At 41.8% G+C, this 21304-nt stretch overlaps 1 protein-coding gene across 1 annotated transcript in view; it reads right to left on the bottom strand.

The window, feature by feature from the left end:
- The window catches only part of WDR75 (WD repeat domain 75), a 147981-nt gene that overhangs the window by 20181 nt on the left and 106496 nt on the right, over window positions 1-21304 (bottom strand). Inside the window, exons 15-17 of the mRNA XM_029605984.1 lie at window positions 14569-14663; window positions 4099-4194; window positions 1915-2084 (exon numbers count right to left, since the gene is read on the bottom strand). Coding sequence (XP_029461844.1) covers window positions 1915-2084; window positions 4099-4194; window positions 14569-14663 — 361 coding nt within the window. The remainder of the gene's footprint in view (window positions 1-1914; window positions 2085-4098; window positions 4195-14568; window positions 14664-21304) is intronic.

Here is a 21304-nt window from a genome sequence, read left to right as displayed (position 1 = left end):
CGATAGCCTCCGCTTTTTGGGGGGAAGGAAGGAGGCTGTTATTAGAGGGCCAATAGGTGTCATGCACCAGGGGGAAAAATCCTCACAGATAAAGAGAAAACCTTTGTAAGTAAAATGTTTTCTTCTTTTTTTTCTCCTTTTAACATTATATTTCATCACCATACATTAGAACTTGGTTGACATTAAATGGATGAACCTCAAAAGCCTTCTTTAAATGACAGAACGATGACCAAACTCAGAAAATATAAAGCAAACTGCTTTGGAATCACACAAATTCAGTGAAACATAAATAAGTCTTTCATGTACTGCAAAAAAGTAGTGCTTTGGAAAAATAGCAATCTACTAACAGGCATCTCTGGATACTAAAAAAAAAAAAAAGTAGAATTAAAAAAATAAAAAGCTATCGAATCTACATTAAAACTTTGGGAAATTTATCTTGCCACAATAAATAGACTATTAGCGCAAATGAGTCTCTCTCTAAACACGAACAAAACAGAACTTCTGGTACTATGTCACAAACTAAATAAACAAATTGAAGTAGAAGTAAAAACAATACCTAACTGATATTCAATTTCACACAAACTCAAAGATCTTGGAATTATCCTTGACAGCGAAATAAACTTAAAAAGGTGGATAAATAATATAATTAAAGATGGCTACTTTAAACTGCATGTCCTTAAAAGACTAAGACCACTACTTCACAAACATGATTTTAGAACAGTCCTTCAAGCACTCATTTTCTCAACGGATTACTGTAATGCATTATTATTAGGCCTCCCTGCTTCAACCACCAGACCCCTCCAACTTCTGCTGCTAGAATATTAACTAATACTAGGAAATCTGAACATATAACTCCTATTCTAAAAAATTACACTGGCTTCCTATCTCACAACGGACCCAATTCAAAACTCTTATCATTAATTCATAAGACACTCTAACGATAAAGTTGAATGGCTTTACTGCTGCCTTACATTTTCATACCCCACAAAGAACCACAAGATCAGCAAGTAACGGAACATTACCTATCCCATCTCCCAAGTCAGCACATCTAAACACCGTGAGAGAAAGAGCTTTATCAATCGCTGGGCCTCAATTATGGAACTCCTTACCACAAAATTTAAGACTCGAATCTAATATCAGAACATTTAAGAAAGGTGTTAAAACCTGGCTCTTTCAACAGCATTTTCTTAATTCTAATCACAGACATCATACATTTTGTTTTATGATTTTATAACTACTTTTATTGTACTTTTATTGTGATTTAGATGTTTTACTATGAATTTTAGGTATTTTATGATTTATGATTATAATATTGTATTCTATTTGTATTTTAATTGTGTATTTGACTTATATTGTAAACCGATGTGATATTTCCTACGAATGTCGGTATATAAAATCAAATAAATAAATAAAATATTAAAGCGTTTTCCTGGAAATGAGTATCTCACAATCTGAAGCATGAAAAGGCCCTCAGTGTGACTAACACCATAGAATATTTAAAATGACAGAGTAAAATCAAACTCGTATTTAAGCGCTGAGAGAAAACACTGCCCAGACTGAGCACCAGATTCTAATGTATTTCTAAAAGAATTAAACCAGCAGTTCCCAATCCCAAGATGGTTGGGTTCTCAGGATATCCATATGTATGAGAAATATTTGCATACATATTAATTGTGGGTATCCTGAAAATCAAACTGGTCGGTCCTAAGAACCACTTAAACTATATAAACAAGCTTCAGTCCTTCCCAAAAAAAAAAAAAAAAAGGGAAAAAGGCTGCAACACAGATGACATTACAGTGTGGTATCAATATGCAGTCCATAGAAACAAACCACATCAGAAAAAATTCAAAACAGATCATCAGTTATGCAACAGTTTACTTCATTAGGATAATACAATAGTTCCCTTTCTCTAACCTGTGTCTCAGTCAGGAAGTACAGCTGAGATCTGTTGAGCCACTGGTGCCTTTCTGAGCTGAGTGAATCTGGGACATCTCTTGGAACAAAAACGGCCCACTGAACTTTCCCTCTGCAAACATTCTTCTGAACATAGAATGGTCTTGGCTCATTGGGTTTAAATACAAACACTGCAACATAATAACATGATAATTTTATCAGATAAATTTTGCATTTTTGTAGGCGTCACCCTAGCTGTTATACTCTTTAGTTCCTGGACTTCTACCAGTTCATGCTATTGTAGGGGAGTAGGAGGTGCATATGTGAAGTGGAAGAGGAGAAACTTATGAGCTCTTGTCTTTGCGAGGCACATTATTAGCATCAGAATACTAATGCTTTTACATAGCCAGCATTTTTTTCAGATTCTGCACCCTACCCTCATACATCCCTGCCCTGTGCTCCTCCACAAGCAAATGTCATGGTTTCCCCTATGGCAAGGAGCACCAGTTAAACTATGATGCCATTCTAGAAACAGGATGCTTGACATATGGATATCCACAACAGATTTTTTAAATCACTTGTTTAATGTTGCTCTTTTGCTCCAAAGTCCTAACTCTCTAAACCAAACTTCATTTCCTTTCTGATTCTTACTAATCATCATGTAGCTGCCCGGACATTTGCCAACAGTAAAGCTGTTTCCAGTCTGATTTACCTCTTCAAACTTTTAGTTTCCAGCAGTTCAGAAGAAATTGTGCAAGCCCGTAAGGGCCACTTGGCTGATCCTCCATCGGAATGCGGTAGGTTTACATTGTAACACAGTAGACAGTGGCAGATAAGGACCAACTGACCCATCCAGTCTGTCCATTTACCTTCCCCCTCTGGCTCTCTACCACTTTGGGTACATAATTATATAAAATCCCATACTTAAACACTTGTTCCCCCCATATCTTTTACCCACCCAACCTCATTTTCTACCACTGGGCTCTGTATCTACCCCAAACATATTTGAATTCCTTTACAATGCTGGCCTCCACTCTTTTGGCTGGCAGCGCATTCCACGTATTTTATTTTTTTTATTCTTATATCATTCCATGTTTATTTTAACACCCAGACCCCCTCCCATGTCTTACCACCAAGCATTATTAGAAACTCTAAGCCTCAAATGTTAGAAACCAATTTATGGTAAAATACTATGCATGCAAAACTCCCCTTTATTTCTGTTTTTAGAAAACAGAACTAAAATGGAAGTACAGTTATAAAAAAAACAACACAAAAAAAACCCCAACCCAAACACTAGATTTAAAAAATCCAGTTTTACTATATACCAGAAAATATTTTACCTTGAAGTTGAACCCTCCAAAATTTGAGCTTGGAAGCTTCTAGTTACCCTTGTATTTTCATATACAGGGAGCTGTTGTACTGGCAACCTTATAAATACCACCTCTGGGCCCGATATTCAGTGCTGGCCCGGAAAGTAAAGGAAAACTGATTCTTACCTGCTAATTTTTGCTACTGAAGTACCACGGATCAGTCCAGACAAGTGGGACGAACAAGTACTTAGCCAGATAAGTCATATCTGGCTAAGTTACAAGGGATATTCAGCAATATAGCCATGTTGTTGAATATCCACAGTCAAGGTGCTACTTAGCCGAATAAGTTACATCCGGCTAAGTCAGATCAGCTCTATGGCTGATCTAACTTATGCCGGATGCATAGCTCCACCCAGATTTGCCTACTTCCCACCCACAAACTGGCAGGCTAAAAGATGGCTGGATAAGAAGGCCTTATCTGGCTATCTAGCCGTCTGCTGAAGGTCACTTATCTGGCTATCCAGCGGCCACTGATTTTCAGCAGACCACTAGATAGCTGGAGAAGTCCTACTTATCCAGCACTAAATGTGCTATCAAATAACGGGCCCTTAAAGTAGAGGTAGCAAGAAGTAATTTTTTTTTTTTTTTTTTAGTTTACAGTCCTTCTACATATTGCAAAAAGGCTGAATGACGTCATTCAAGGACTGGCTTCATCTATTTCTGTCCAAAGTCATTTTCTGGGTGACAATGCTGGAAACGTTTGGAAATGAACAAATTCCATATTTGAAATATATCCGCCTGCTGTGGGGGGGGGGGGGGGGGGGGGGGAATAGTGTTTGGGAATGGTTTCCAGGGCCATAGCTTTGAGTGCCTTACAAGAGATCTTTGTACTCACAGTCAGAGTCTTCAGACAGCCATGAGATGGCAGCGATGTTTTCCGACAGTGGGTCTGGTTGTAGAATAATGATATTGAGACTAGTGCTCCACTCCACTTAAAAAAAAAATAAAAATAAAATATATATTAAAAATATATGAAAGAATCAATTTCAAAGGGGAGCCACTACATCAAAGCATAGGGATTGAACAAGAAAAACATGGGAAACAGCATAAATTGGGAGATATTGAGTATCTGTTATGAAATGCTCATTTGGAAGCTTCAGCATACTAATTTTTTTAAATTAAATAAATCAAGTGAGATTCTGGCTTACAACATTTAGCTTTCTCAGGTGGGTCAAAATGAAAACTTGAGCCATCAATACTGCAATTGTTGATACAGGAGAATTACGCAGGTCAGACTCAGCAATTTACACAAATTAACAAAACTTCTGACCAGGTGCCGGACAGCTGAGAAAACAGAAGCATTTATTTTTGAGATCCTGCTGTACGAATAAGACTAGGGGGTCAGACTGCCAAATCTATCCTGAGGAAACCAAAATGAAACGTTATAAAATAGCCTACTACATACTAAAACAGTATAGCATCACAAAGTGGTAAAGTTAAGCAGATGACCAAGGAAGGAAAACATAACTGGGCTTTCTTCTGGGCAGTAAAATGTCTTGCATCCTCCTCTGCTAACCCAGCTTGTGCATAAACAGCAGTTCCCTGTACGTAACCAGATCAGTCCAGACTCCTGGGTTTTGCCTCCCTGCCAGCAGATGGAGACAGAGAAGAAAAGCCAGTGGTCTATCAATCAGTCTGCACAGAGCCAGGAGGCCTCATGGTCTATCAATTGGTTAGAGACTAGAATGGGCATTTCGCGTTGCTTGACTGTCTGCCAAGGTTACCTAGACATCCAGTACAGATCCTATTAGACAATGCGACGACAGTAGCCGACATCAACTGTCAAGGCGGAACCAAAAATCAGGCAGTAGCTTGAGGGCCCCAGGAGTTGATTCTCTGGGCAGAGGAGCACTTGGAGTGGCTGGCAGCATCTCACATCACTGGAGTGAATAACGTTCAGGTGGATTTTCTCAGTTGGAGAAAAGTTAGACCCCGGGGAATGGGAGCCGTTGGAGCCAGCAATGTGTCTCATTCACAGAAGATAGGGGTATCCTACCAAAGAGAACACTAAGGCGTTGTGGTTTTACGGTCACTGAACAGAACATGGCAGGGAAGGAATCGGAGCTCTGGTGCTGCCATGGACTCGAAGGATTCTTGTCTTCCCTCCTGTGACCTCTGGTGAACAAGGGATTACAGCGGATAGAGAAACATCTGGGCATCGTGATCCAGGTAGCTCCAGAGTGGCCACCTCAACCATGCTTCCCAGATCTGATCCACATGGCCACAGATGGGACCCTGAAGTTGGGACGTTGGTTGACTTTTTTCCACCAGGGCCCAAATGTTTTTGGTCAGCAGCTCACTTCTCTCTCGCTTCGCGGCTTCGCTTCTGAGAGGAGACGACAGATGGAGGGGATATTCTAAAGTGGTTATTTCCACCTTACTGCAGGCTAGGCAACTTTCTACATTCTTGACGTATGTGCAAAGTTTGAGAATCTTTGAGTCCTGGTCTGCTGTTGATGGAGTGCAGCCTCAGCCTGTTCAGGCTATGGTGTTGCATATTTTGGTTTCTCAACAGAAAAAGGCTGGTCCCTTGACCAGAACCTAACTCTCTGAAAGTCCAGGTAGCAACATTGGGTTGTGTCTGGGGTAAGGTGCAAGGATATCCTCTGTCTGCACATCCGGATGTTCTATGGTTCCTTCGGGGAGCTAAGAACTTGTGTCCTCAGGTGCAGAATATTTATTTCTTTTACAACTTTTATAAACAACTCAATGTAGGTAGGCCTAAGCGGTTTACATATCAAAACATACATAGTAAAAACACAATGTAACATAAAATAGGTAAGAAATATATATACATTAAAATATATCTTGGAATCTGAATCTAGTCCTTAGAGCAGTGGTTCTCAACCCTGTCCTGGGGACCCCCCCAGCCAGTCGGGTTTTCAGGATATCCACAATGAATATGCATGAGAGAAAATTTGCATGTTATGGAGGCAGTGTATGCAAATTTTCTCTCATGCATATTCATTGTGGATATCCTGAAAACCCGACTGGCTGGGAGGGTCCCCAGGACAGGGTTGAGAACCACTGCCTTAGAGGATTGCGTGAGGCTCGGTTTGAACCACTAAGGAGAGCTACGGTTAAGGATTTATTCTTACTATGATTTTGCAGTATATAAGCAACCGAACTAAATAAATAAATAAGATAGTTTTCTTGGTGGCTATTTGTTCAGCCAGGAGAATTTCAGAGCTCCAGGAGCTGTCATGTTGAGATCCCTTCTTACAGATGTTGGATTTGGACGTATCTTTATGCATGGTGCCTTCTTTTCTGCCTGAGGTAGTCTCGGTGTTCCATCTTAGTTAGACAGTGGGGCTTCTAGCTTTTACGGATTTGGATTCCTCTATGCCTCACGCGGGGGAGCTTAGGCTCTTAGACGGGAGGTATGCATTATAAGAACATAAGAAATTGCCATGCTGGGTCAGACCAAGGGTCCATCAAGCCCAGCATCCTGTTTCCAACAGAGGCCAAAACCAGGCCACAAGAACCTGGCAATTACCCAAACACTAAGAAGATCCCATGCTACTGATGCAATTAATAACAGTGGCTATTCCTTAAGTAAAATTAATAGCCATTAATGGACTTCTCCTCCAAGAACTTATCCAAACCTTTTTTGAACCCAGCTACACTAACTGCACTAACCACATCCTCTGGCAACAAATTCCAGAGGATGGTCTTAAATCTATTGGTATAACAGGTACAGTTCTAAATTGGTTCATATCTTTTCTTACAGATCGTCCTCAACAAGTTAACATTAATCATCACTCCTCTAATGCTTACACAATTCCATCTGGTGTTCCCCAAGGTTCATCACTATCACCTATACTGTTCAATATTTATCTTCTACCTCTTTGTCACATTCTTTCTTCACTCGGTCTACAATTTAAAATCTACGCAGATGACATACAATTCCTAGTTCCCTACAAAACATCTTGGTCTAATACTCTAAATATGGTTTCTCTTTACTTATCCACTATTAATTCCTGGTTGTCCCATAATCGCTTAAAACTGAATCCATCTAAGACTGAAATAGTTCATTTAACCTCTATCTCAGAGACTTCTATTGGTCCACCTTCACATTGGTCCATAAATGGAACATCTATTCCTATTACACAACACGCCACAAACCTAGGAGTCATCATAAACTCAGATCTATCCATGAAACAACATATTTCATCGTTAACAAAAAAATCTTTCTACAAATTACAACTCTTAAAACGTCTCCGTCCTCTTCTCTTTTATCAGGATTTTCGAACTATTCTACAATCTCTAATCTTCTCTGGTCTAGACTACTGCAACGCTCTCTATTTAGGACTTTCCGATTCTATAATTCATCCTCTGCAAATTGTTCAAAACAGTGCTGCTCGTATTCTGTCAGGTACTCCCATTCGAAAACATATTACACCCATCCTTCAATCCTTACATTGGTTACCAATAAAATATAGAATAAAATACAAAGTTCTTACTGTTATTCATAGCTTACTACATAACTCATCTTCCACATGGCTTTGCTCATTACTCCGTATATATAAACCCACCCGTCATTTAAGATCATTAACTCAAAACTTATTAGACATCCCCTCCCCACGACAGGCCAGACTTGATATTACTAGAAGAGCATTTTCTGTAGCAGGACCCACCATTTGGAACTCAATACCCAATTTACTTCGTTCAATATCCAATACCCAACAATTTAAGAAGACACTAAAAACATATTTATTTCAATTAGCATTTAATATTCATCCACAATACACTACGTTAAATAATCAACATTTAGCAACCTAATAATTTCTTCCACATCTTTAACATCACCCTGTTTTCACCTACGCCTTCCCTCCCCCCCATTCATTTTCTCCTACCTTTTTTCCCTTCCATAAAACATCTCTTACGGCCCAGCTCCACTTTTACTTTTTATTATTTAATTTAGATTTTTTGTTACCATGAGGTATATACCAATTATTGTATTTTTATTTAATTTTATCTTTAATTTTTAACTCTATTTATTTTATTTTATTTTTCATTTTACAATGTAAACCGTTTTGACAAAAAAACCTTGTTTTGAAAAACGGTATATAAATACTTTTAAATAAATAAAATAAATAAATATAGCTGTGTTTAAAAAAAGGATTGGATAAGTTCTTGGAGGAGAAGTCCATTACCTGCTATTAAGTTCACTTAGAGAACAGCCACTGCATTAGCAATGGTAACATGGAATAGACTTAGTTTTTGGGTACTTGCCAGGCTCTTATGGCCTGGATTGGCCACTGTTGGAAACAGGATGCTGGGCTTGATGGACCCTTGGTCTGACCTAGTAAGGCATTTTCTTATATTCTTATGTTCTTTGTGTGTTGAATGAAAAAGAATTTTCACCGATTAGTCTTAAATGTGCTACTTGCTAACTTCATGGAATGCCCCCTAGTCCTTCTATTATTCGAAAGTGTAAACCGATTCACATCTACTCGTTCAAGACCTCTCATGATCTTGAAGACCTCTATCATATCCCCCCCTCAGCCGTCTCTTCTCCAAGCTGAACAGCCCTAAGCTCTTCAGCCTTTCCTCATTGCGGAGCTGTTCCATCCCCTTTATCATTTTGGTTGCCCTTTTCTGAACCTTCTCCATCGCAACTATATCTTTTTTGAGATGCGGCGACCAGAATTGTACACAGTATTCAAGGTGCGGTCTCACCATGGAGCGATATAGAGGCATTATGATATTTTCCATTTTATTAACCAGTCCCTTCCTAATAATTCCTAACATTTTGTTTGCTTTTTTGACTGCTGCAGCACACTGAGCCGACGATTTTAAAGTATTATCCACTAGGATTGCCTAGATCTTTTTCCTGGGTGGTAGATCCTAATATGGAACCTAATATCGTGTAACTACAGCAAGGGTTATTTTTCCCTATGTGCAACACCTTGCACTTGTCCACATTAAATTTCATCTGCCATTTGGATGCCCAATCTTCCAGTCTTGCGAGGTTCTCCTGTAATGTATCACAATCCACTTGTGATTAAACTACTCTGAATAATTTTGTATCATCTCAAATTTCATAAGCTCACTTGTCATATTCCTTTCCAGATCATTTATATATATATTGAAAAGCACCGGTCCAAGTACAGATCCCTGAGGCACACCACTGTTTACCCTTTTCCACTGAGAAAATTGACCATTTAATCCTACTCTGTTTCCTGTCTTTTAACCAGTTTGTAACCCACGAAAGGACATCGCCTCCTATCCCATGACTTTTTAGTTTTCATAGAAGCCTCTCATGAGGGACTTTGTCAAACACCTTCTGAAAATTCAGATATACTACATCTACCGGATAACCTTTATCCTCATGTTTATTAACCCCTTGAAAAAAATGAAGCAGATCTGTTAGGCAAGACTTCCTTTGGGTAAATCCATGTTGACTGTGTTCCATTAAGAACATGCCATACTGGGTCAGACAAAGGGTCCATCAAACCCAGCATCCTGTTTCCAACAGTGGCCAATCCAGGCCATAAGAACCTGGCAAGTACCCAAAAACTAAGTCTATTCCATTTTACCATTGCTAGTAATAGCGGTGGTTATTATCTAAGTCAACTTAATTAGTAGCAGGTAATGGACTTCTCCTCCAAGAACTTATCCAATCCTTTTTTAAACACAGCTATACTAACTGCACTAACCACATCTTCTGGCAACAAATTCCAGAGTTTAATTGTGCGTTGAGTGAAAAAGAACTTTCTCCAATTAGTTTTAAATGTGCCATATGCTAACTTCATGGAGTGCCCCCTAGTCTTTCCATTATCCGAAAGAGTAAAAAACCGATTCACATCTACCCGTTCTAGACCTCTCATGATTTTAAACACCTCTATCATATCCCCCCTCAGCCGTCTCTTTTCCAAGCTGAAAAGTCCTAACCTCTTTAGTCTTTCCTTATAGGGGAACTGTTCCATTCCCCATATTTTGGTAGCCCTTCTCTGTACCTTGTCCATTGCAATTATATTTTTTTGAGATGCGGCGACCAGAATTGTACACAGTATTCAAGGTGCAGTCTCACCATGGAGCGATACAGAGGCATGATGACATTTTCCGTTTTATTCACCATTCCCTTTCTAATAATTCCCAACATTCTATTTGCTTTTTTGACTGCCGCAGCACACTGAACCGACGATTTCAATGTGTTATCCACTATAACGCCTAGATCTCTTTCTTGGGTAGTAGCACCTAATATGGAACCTAACATTGTATAACTATAGCATGGGTTTTTTTTTTCCTCCCTATATGCATCACCTTGCACTTATCCACATTAAATTTCATCTGCTATTTGGATGCCCAATTTTTCAGCCTCACAAGGTCTTCCTCCAATTTATCACAATCTGCTTGTGATTTAACTACTCTGAACAGTTTTGAATCATCCGCAAATTTGATTACCTCACTTGTCGTATTTCTTTCCAGATCATTTATAAATATATTGAAAAGTAAGGGTCCCAATACAGATCCCTGAGGCACTCCACTGCCCACTCCCTTCCACTGAGAAAATTGTCCATTTAATCCTACTCTGTTTCCTGTCTTTTAGCCAGTTTGTAATCCACGAAAGGACATTGCCACCTATCCCATGACTTTTTATTTTTCCTAGAAGCCTCTCATGAGGAACTCTGTCAAATGCCTTCTGAAAATCCAAGTACACTACATCTACCGGTTCACCTTTATCCACATGTTTATTAACTCCTTCAAAAAAGTGAAGTAGATTTTGATCTTGAGAGTAGTTTCCACTATGTTTCCCGGCACTGAAGTCAGGCTCACTGGTATATAGTTACCTGGATCGCCCCTGGAGCTTTTTTTTTTAAATATTGGGGTTACATTGGCCACCCTCCAGTCTTCAGGTACAATGGATGATTTTAATGATAGGGTTACAAATTTTAATAGATCAGAAATTTCATTTTTGAGTTCCTTCAGTACCCTAGGATGCATACCATCTGGTTCAGATGATTTGCTACTCTTTAGTTTGTCAATCTGTCCTACTACATCTTCCAGGTTCACAGTGATTTCGTTCAGTTCGTCTGACTCATCACCCCTGAAAACAGTCTTCGGAACTGGTATCTCCCCAACATCCTCATTAGTAAACACGGAAGCAAAGAATTCATTTAGTCTTTCTGCAATGGCCTTATCTTCCCTAAGAGCCCCTTTAACCCCTCGGTCATCTAATAGTCCAACCGACTCCCTCACAGGTTTCTTGCTTCGGATATATTTTAAAAAGTTATGAGTTTTTGTCTCTATGGCCAACTTCATTTCAAAATTCTCTCTTCGCCTGTCTTATCAATGTTTTACACTTAACTTGACAATGTTTATGTTTTATCCTATTTTCTTCAGATGCATCCTTCATCCAATTTTTGAAGGATTTTTTTTGGCTAAAATAGCTTCTTTCACCTCACCTTTTAACCATAACTGTAATCGTTTTGCCTTCCTTCCACCTTTCTTAATGTGTGGAATACATATGGACTGCGCCTCAGGGATTGTATTTTTAAACAATGTCCATGCCTGTTGAACACTTTAACCTTTGCAGCTGCACCTTTCAGTTTTTTTCTAACTATTTTCCTCATTTTATAAAAGTTTCCCTTTTTAAAATTTAGTGTTAGAGCTGCAGATTTACTTATTGTCCCCCTTCCAGTTATTAGTTTAAATTTGATCATTTTATGATCACTGTTGCCAAGTGGCCCCACCATAGTTACTTCTCTCACCAAATCCTGCATTCCACTAAGAATTAAATCTAAAATAGCCCCCTCTCTTGTTGGTTCCTGATCCAATTGCTCCATGAAGCAGTCATTTATTACATCCAGGAACTTTGTGTCTCTAGCAAGTCCTTAAACTTCATCCTGCACTTAAGCTGGGTAATGCAAAAATGCCACCATCTAAGGCAAGCACATTCTGCTTTAAAGTACAAAAATATTTTTCTCTGATCCTGAGTTCCTCATGTAATATCTGGGTGTAACCTAATTTTAGCAGTTTCTGTAGTGATAACCTATTAAACAAATCTTTGTCAAGCTGTAGAACAAAGGAAATGAAAAAAAAATGAACTACTTGAGTCACTTATCCTTTTAAAGAACTAATAATTCATCCACTCAAGGTTTCACCAGTAGATAGACCTTTGATATTGGTGGGAGTGCTGTCATGCTGCCCTGAGGGAGTCACCTACATCCGTGACCTCCGGAGCATTAGAGCAATTTCATGAAGCTCAACTAAGAGAGTGATAAGAATCCGTTCACCTTGGCAGCTGATTTTCTTATTTCTGATCATCCAGCCTAACTCGGCCAGTTCACAGTATGTGATGCATGTCCACTATCTGCTAGAGACAGAGAATACTGGCAGACTGATGTCAGTGCAGAGGAATATGAGGAGTGATATCAGTGAGCTCTGAGCCCTATCTCCATCTGCTGCTTGGCATGCATAACCCATCTATGACGGACTGGCCTGACAAATAACACGCAAAAGCAGCAAACGTTTGCTGCTTTTGTGTGTTATTTGTAGTCTAAATGAAGTAGCTGTGATAGAAATGGCGGATTGTGTATATTGGGGCTGGTTTATTTCTTTTGAACATTTTGTATAGTATTTCTTTCCTGCTCTTATGTTTGGTTTCTGTTTTTCTCTCTTAAGAATTTCTGTCTTGATAGGCTTATTTGGAATTTGAAAAATAACAAAAATTACCTCTGCAGGACAAGGACATTCATGACATGTCTCAATTCTTGGTTGTGGACCATCTGAAAATCAATTTTGTTTTTGGTCAGGGTCCAAACAGCTGGGTATTTCCAGCTCATTTGTGCGACAGGGCATTAATGCTCCATAATATATAGGATCTCAGTCTCAACCAAAAGATCACAAAGGGACTATCCCCTAAGCTCAACTCCCGCATTACATTTGATCCAAGCTAAAAATCTAATACAAGAGGTGGAGGATATTGATAGTTCCAAAGCTGGAAAGAACAAATGTGGTTGGGGATTTATGCAACCAGAAGGAATGAATGCAAAACTCGATTTTACTGAGTTTGTTTCATAAAAGTTAGACATCCATTTGTCTAATTTCTAAAGTTAGGGTTTTAAAACTTTCTCAAGTACTTATACGGTAGGGCCACAGCACACATGATATACTCCCACTGTTGCTTCAACCCAATAATTTGTGTTGAGGGGGGCAGGAGTGCATAAGTAGTGTATTTTTCCCTGGTCGGTCTGCACACCTCAGTTTTTTCATATCTCCATGCAGTCCTCTTCTGATCTAGTCTCCAACCCCTTCCCTTTTCCTTTCTATCCCTCTCGCTCTTCTCTACTCCAACAGTTCTCCCCTTCGCACCTGCCTACTACAGCCCTCTCTATGTTCTCCCAAGCCTTGCTGCCTTGCTTGTGGGGAAAATTCAGTGACCCCAAGTGAGCAGATTTTTCAAGAAATCTACAGCTGTACTAAACATGTACCGCCTATTCTTATATGAAGACTTATTACAGATGTGTTCTTCTTTTGTCTACAAAAACCTGCATTTGAATGAGAAAGCTAATTGCTTATTATTTGTACACAGCTGATTGAATGCTCTAAGTTACTGACTGCGTGACATACTGGTACATAACACTGTTGGCTTTCCAGGTACTCTGACATTTTGTGATCACTAATGCTCAGTAGATGCATGTGCTAATATTGTGACAATACAGGAGATGCTGCGTCTTTGGAGTAAATGATTCATCTGAGCACCTCTTCCTTTGTGGCATTTGTTTTCACTTAAGGTCCTGTGTGAAATATGAAGGCCTCGAGTATGTCAGGAGTTTCAAAGAGCTTTATAGCTTTATTTAGCCAGGACTTTCTGCTATAAAGAACAGTGCCATGATAGAAAAGGTAACCTTTGAAACATAACACACACCATCGCTTATAGTAACATAATAAATGATGGCAGATAAAGACTAAAATGAACCACCTAGTTTGCCCATCAAATTATTTTTTTTTTTAGGGTAGTCAATGCTGCCTACAGCTTAATCCCAGCAAAATCTTAAAAACAAGCACATTTTACTGCCTTTTCAAGGAAGTTTCAGACTCCATTACGTGCATGTCCTCTCCTTTTCCTGTGGCTAAGAATCACTGAAAGATATAGGTCAAGGATCCTAAACTGCTGAAAGAAAGAACTGAAATGGAAGCAATATTTATCTCTTGACATTTGAGCTGCCTCCACAGAGTACAGCTAAATACATTACCACAACAAATCAAAAAGGCCCTTTTGTGTTCTTAAACCGGAGACAGGCAAGGTTCAGTTGAATCCTTTACAAGTATATTTGAACAAACAAACCAAACTTACATTCAGAAGTGAGCAGGTTCCAACAGCATAAAAACCCGTTATCGGTTGTAGCAAGAAGATACTTGGAACAACTTAACCTCCCAAAGCAAAGACCCCTAAAAGAAAAACATATCCAAAGAAAGTTACTGAGCTGCAAACCAGCCATGCAACAAATAAACAATCATCATCACAGAAATCTTTGGAAAGATCAATTAAGCTTATATGGGCCACATGTACTATAAGCACATTAAATTATGTGCACCAAATATGGATTACCAAGTTATGTACAATGCCTCTAAAGCAGGGCAAAATGTATGAACCTAACATCATGTAACTACAGCAAGGGTTACTTTTCCCTATATGCAACACCTTGCACTTGCCCACATTAAATTTCATCTGACATATGGATGCCCAATCTTGCAAGGTCCTCCTGCAATGTATCACAGTCTGCTTGTGATTTAATTACTCTGAATAATTTTGTATCATCTGCAGATTTGATAACCTCACTCGAATTCCTTTCCAGATCATTTAATCTATTTTTCTTTTTTCGCTTCACACTCCAGCGGCTTTGGTCCTCCATGTGGCCCCAGTGGCAGGGGGCTTCTCTGTGTGGCCCAGCGGACACTTGGGGAGAAGCCTGAGCTGCCTAGGGCAGTCCCCTCCTGAGCATGAGACAGTGCTAGGCACCGTGTACCACATTTTAGTTGCTGAGCCGTTGAGGTGACCGGTAGTTTTCCAGCTGTGTTCCTCCCCACCCTCTCTAAACCTCACAATGCAAATGTGGGCTGTTGGCGCATGATTGCAGGTCCTTGGACAGGGTGACCAGCTGTCTCATTCTTTCACGGCAAGCCTGAATAGCTCAAATTATAAAGCGCGAGACCTTTAATCTCTCGCTCATGGGTTCTAACCCCATGTTGGGAGAGAAAGATTTAGTTTTAACAGGATTTGCATTCAGACTACAACCGAAAAGGACTGAACTTCATAATCTGGGTAAACAAATAAGCGTGGGGGTAGCTTGCTTATTACGGCGGTTACTACCTTAAACCAATTAAGCCTAATACATCACTTTGAAAGCATATACAGCGTTGCTCTCTGCTTCAATGGTAGGGGGAAATGAAGAAAAAAGGATTTTAATTCAGACAACATCCAACAAAGCATCGATCTGTGCAGTCTGGGTAAACAAGCATCAGGGTAACTTGCTGGATGCGGCGATTACTATCCTTAACCATAAGCCTTATGCTCACCTTTGATGCAACTCCAACATTGCTCTCTGCATCAATGAAAGGGGATGGCAGGAAATTTGAATCAAACAGTTACCAGCAAGGTTGATGAAACAGATAAGTATGGGAAAATAAGTGTGGAAGCTTGCTGGGCAGACTAGATGGGCCGATTGGTCTTTTTCTGCCGTCATTTTCTATGTTTCTATGATAGAGGTCTTTAAAATCATGAGAGGTCTAGAACAGGTACATGTGAATCAGTTGTTTACTCTTTCGGATAATAAAAGTACTAGGGGGCACTCCATGAAGTTAGCAAGTAGCACATTTAAAACTAAATTGGAGACAATTCTTTTTCACTTAATGTACAATTAAGCTCTGGAATTTGTTGCTAGAAGATGTGGTAAGTGCAGTTAGTGCAGCAGGGTTTTAAAAAGGTTTGGATAAGTTCTTGGAGAAGTCCATTAAAGGAAAATTGGTTCGTACTTGCTAATTTTCATTCCTGTAGTACCACGGATCAGTCCAGACTCCTGGGTTTTGCCTCTCCTCCAGCAGATGGAGACAGATGTTTTGGCAGACACTGTCCTATACCCCAAGGTGCCACTTACAGACTGCCAGTATTACATTGTAAATTACAGACCTTTGTTGTATAGTCTTTTTTAAAACTTGGATTTTCATCATAACACGATTCAAGCTGAGGTAAAGTCATAATATTTGGTCTTCATTTCATAACTACATGTTTTGTAATAATTCACTTTTACACCACATTTTTATGTTACCATTTTTAATGTGCGTTTTAGTCATGTTTTTATGATTTTTATGATTTACATGTATGTGTTATTGTATGTTGTAGCCCCTGACGTAGCCCCAATGTAAGAGGGCGAAACTCGGCCAGAGTTGGGTATTGTTCATTTACTCGTGTTACTACCCAATAAAGGATACTATTTGGACATCTGGCTGCTAATCCTGTTTTGTCGCCCTCACGGCTTTTTTAGACAGCCTTCCTTGCTGTTTCTTCAGTACCACGGATCAGTCCAGACTCCTGGGTTTTGCCTCTCCTCCAGCAGATGGAGACAGATGTTTTGGCAGACACTGTCCTATACCCCAAGGTGCCACTTACAGACTGCCAGTATTACATTGTATCAAAGCAGAATGAATCAAAACCCAACTTAACTAACTACCATTCATAACCGTCAGGATGTACTCCCACAGGAACCAGGCTCACTAACCCCAAATGGCAATAGAGCCCGTGATAACTTAGCACAAGTTCAATGAAAAATTTTAAAACTCTTAAAAGTACTTATCTGCAGAGTAATGAGATTCAATAACCGAACGAGCGGACTCTCCCATATCTGTATGTTGAACTAGGCAGGACTCTGGACTGATCCGTGGAACTACAGTTAACGAAAATTAGCAGGTAAGAACCAATTTTCCTTTCCCTCTACGTACCCGTATCAGTCCAGACTCCTGGGATGTACCAGAGCTCTTCTACATGGGGAGGGACCCGGAGAGCCCCGCTCGGATCACCTCTTCACCAAATCCCCCAGAACCAGGCGCCTGCACATCCAACTGGTAGCAAAGGTGTGAAGTGACTTCCAAGTGGCCGCTCTACAAATCTCCTGTGGAGATACTTGTTGGCACTCCGCCCATGAGGCCGCCTGCGACCGGGTAGAATGCGCTCAAAGACCGACCGGGAGTGGCCGACCACAAAGAAGGTACGCTGATTCAATAGCCTCTTTCAACCAGCGGACAATCGTGGCTCTAGCTGCCTTATGTCCTCTTTTAGGACCACTCCACAATACAAAAAGATGATCCGACATATGGAAACTGTTGGTAACCTCTAAGTAGCGCAACAGAACCCGGCATACATCAAGCTTTCTCAGGTCTCGAGACTGTGGATCAGACCGGTCTAAAGTAGGAAAAGACGGAAGTTCAACAGACTGATTCAAATGAAAGGAGGATACCACCTTCGGAAGAAAGGAAGGCACCATCCGCAAGGAAACTCCCGTATCCGTAATTCTCAAAAAGGGCTCCCTGCAAGATAGCTCCTGAAGCTCCGAAACTCTGCGCGCCGAGGAAATAGTCACGAGGAAAACTACCTTCAAAGTCAGATCTTTTAACGTTGCTCTCTTCAGCGGCTCAAAAGGTGCCTCACACAAAGCTTTAAGTACCAGGTTCAAGTTCCATGACGGGCAAGGATCTCTAAAAGGTGGACGCAAATGCTTTGCTCCCCGAAGAAAATGAGCAACATCTGGATGCGCAGACAAGGATACCCCCATGGACTTTACCACGGAAACAGAGAGCCGCTGCCTGGACCCTGAGAGAGCTGCAGGATAAACCTTTGGCTAAGCCCGCCTGTAAGAATGATAAAATATCCTGTACCAGGACCCAAGTAGGATCTACCTTATGCTCGACGCACCATGATTCAAAAAACGCCCCACACCCTGACGTAGGCTAGGGAGGTAGAGGTTTTCTGAGATCGCAAAGGGGTAGCCAACACTGCATCCGAATAACCTTTGCTCATAAGACGTTTCCTCTCAAAAGCCATGCCATTAGACAAAAGCGATCTACCTCTTCCAAACGAACGGGACCTTGATGTAGAAGTCTCGGGAGCCCGTCCACCATTAGCCCGACGAGATCTGCAAACCACAGACATCTCGGCCACTCTGGAACCACTAGGATTACCTCCGCCAGGTGAGACTCTATTTGACGCAGCACCTGCCGATGAGGGGCCAGGGTGGGAACACATACAGTATCGACATCGGCCAAGGAAGAACCAGGGCGTCCATGCCTTCTGCTCCCGGTTCTCTGCATCAACTGAAGAAGTGAGGGGCCTTGGTGTTCCAAAACGTCGCCATCAGGTCCATATTTGGCCGCGACCACTTGACGCATATGCGGTGAAAAGCTTCCGCGGATAGCTCCCACTCCCCGGGATCGAGTCTGTGTTGACTGAGGAAAATCGGCCTGAACATTGTCTACTCCCACAATGTGAGCGGCAGCAATCCTGGCTAAATGCTGTTCCACCCAATGCATCAATTGCTGAGCCTCGATCGCTGCCGGTTGGCTCTTGGTTCCTCCCTAGCGATTGATATAAGTCACTGCTGTCGCATTGTCGGACAGAACCCTGTCCAACTTGCCCCGCAAGAGTGGTTGAAAAGCCTGCAATGCTAAACAAACCGCCCTGGTCTCCAAACGATTGATTGACCATTGGGATTCCTCCACTGACCACAGACCTTGCACTGATTTGTCCTGACAAACTGTTCCCCAGCCCGAGAGACTGGCATCTGTGGTCACCACCGTCCAAACGGGAAATTCCAGAGGGACACAGCAGGTCAAATTGTCCGAGAGGGGTCATCAATTGAGACTGGAACGAGCACATTCTGTAAGAGGAAGAGGAAGATGAAACTCTTCTGACACCGGGTTCCAACGGGATAGCAAAGCTGACTGTAGAGGTCTCATATATGAGCAAATGCCCATGGGACCAATTTCAGAGTTGAAGTCATTGAACCAAACTCTGGGGGGGGCTGTCTGGACAACAAAAATCGCACTTTTCCCTGTAGTTTGATAATGCGCTCCCCCACCAAAAAAACTCTCCCCTGGCTCGTATCGAACAAGGCTCCCAGGAATTCCAAGGACTGGGAGGGAACCAGATGACTTTTGGCTAGGATGATCACCCAACCTAGTGATTGCAGCAGCTGAATAACTAGGTGAATCGCCACATGGCAGAGAGCTTCTGACTTCGCTCAGATCAACCAATCATCCAGATAAGGATGAATCAAGCGACCTTCCGGAGCTGTGCTACTACCACAATCATGACCTTGGTAAAGGTCCTGGGTGCCGTGGCAAGACCGAATGGCAGAGCCCAAAACTGAAAATGCTCTCCCAGGATCGAAAATCTCAGGAACTTCTGGTGATTGGGCTGGTTACCGATGTGTAACTACACTTCGGTGAGATCCAGAGACACTAGGAATTCCCCCTTGTGCACCGACACAATGACTGATCTCAGGGTTTCCATGCAAAACCAAGGTACTCAAAGGCATCTGTTGACTCTTCAAACTGAGGATGGGCCGAAAAGTGCCCTCTTTCTTTGGCATCACAAAGTAAATGGAGTAGCGGCCTTTCCACTGTTCAGCGGGAAGCACTTGAATGATGGCTCCGAGTTGGATAAGGCGTTGCAATGTGCCCTGCACCGCCCGACGCTTTTCCACGTACGAGCATGGGGAGATGAGAAAGTGGTCTCGCAGGTGCTGAACAAAATCTAAACCGTAGTCGTTCTTTATTACACTGAGGACCCACTGGTCAGACATCAGCTTGGTCCACTCCTCGTAGAATTGCAAAAGTTTGCCTCCCACAACTGGAACAGAGGAATGGGGCTGGCCTCATCTCATTGTGAGGACTTAGGAGCTCCTAAAAGACTGGCTTGACCCAGGTCTGCCAAAGCGACAGCCTCGAAAGGACTGCAACCAGGACTGTAACCAGGACTGTTGCGGGCTGGAAGACTGTCGGGCCGAGGACCCTGACTATCTAGAAGAACGAAATCTCCGATTCCCCTTGAAGCGGGACAGAGGAGTAAAGGAAACTCTCGTCTTGGATTTATCCTCTGGCAGACGATGGACCTTGTTCTTCCCTAAGGAGTGGATCAGATCCTCCAAGTCCTTTCCGAAGAGCAACTTGCCTTTAAATGGTAAAGAGCCCAACTGAGCTTTGGAGGAGACATCAACAGACCAGTTCCTCAGCCAGAGCAATCTGCGAGCTGAGACAGCAGACACCATAGAACGGTCGGATGTATGGAGGAGGTCATACAGGGCATCCACAATGTAGGCCACAGTGGCTTCCAAATGACCCGCTTGAGTGGCCTCCTCTTCCAAGAGAGATGATACACTCTGTAATTGTTGTACCAATCGAAGGCTTGCCTGCAAAGAGAAGCTGCTGCATATGGCAGCCCGTACACCCAGCGCGGAGACCTCAAATGTTTTCCTGAGCTGAACCTCTAGCTTGCGATCTTGGAGATCTCGAAGCGCTGTTGCTCCAGTCACTTGGATGGACACTGCGAATCCACCTTGGGGACTCGAAGAAGGTAGAGAGCTTCCTCTGATAACGGATACAGCTTATCCATCGTTTTGCTGATCTTCAATCCCAAATCCGGGGTGTCCCATTCATGAAACAGCAAGTCAGTGAAAGAGATGAAAAGGGAAGGATCTGGTTGGTCCCCAAAAACCCAACATAACAGGATCAATATTCCCCATCTGGGAATCTTCCTGCAGAGTCTCAATACCCAACTCCTCCAGAATTGCCAGGATGAGCGGTCCCAATTTATCCCTCCTGAAGAGATGGACTACCTTAGGGTCATCTCCCACCATAGCCTGCAGCATTGCATTTTCAGGGCTGTCATCCAGATCAGTCCCCCTTCGGGGGCTTGTCCCCCAAGCCCTGATCATCCGGTTCAGAATCAGACGAAGAATCGTCCCGCGGACAAGACAGCGCAGTCCGAAGAGGGAGCTGCAGTCTCAGCATGTCCAGTTTTTCAGGGGGTCTAGGCCGCT

Source organism: Rhinatrema bivittatum, chromosome 6 (genome assembly GCF_901001135.1).
Source record: "Rhinatrema bivittatum chromosome 6, aRhiBiv1.1, whole genome shotgun sequence".
Classification (NCBI taxonomy): Eukaryota; Metazoa; Chordata; class Amphibia; order Gymnophiona; family Rhinatrematidae; genus Rhinatrema; species Rhinatrema bivittatum.
The sequence above is the reverse complement of the archived record's forward strand: the minus strand, read 5'-3'. Positions and strand labels throughout refer to the sequence as shown.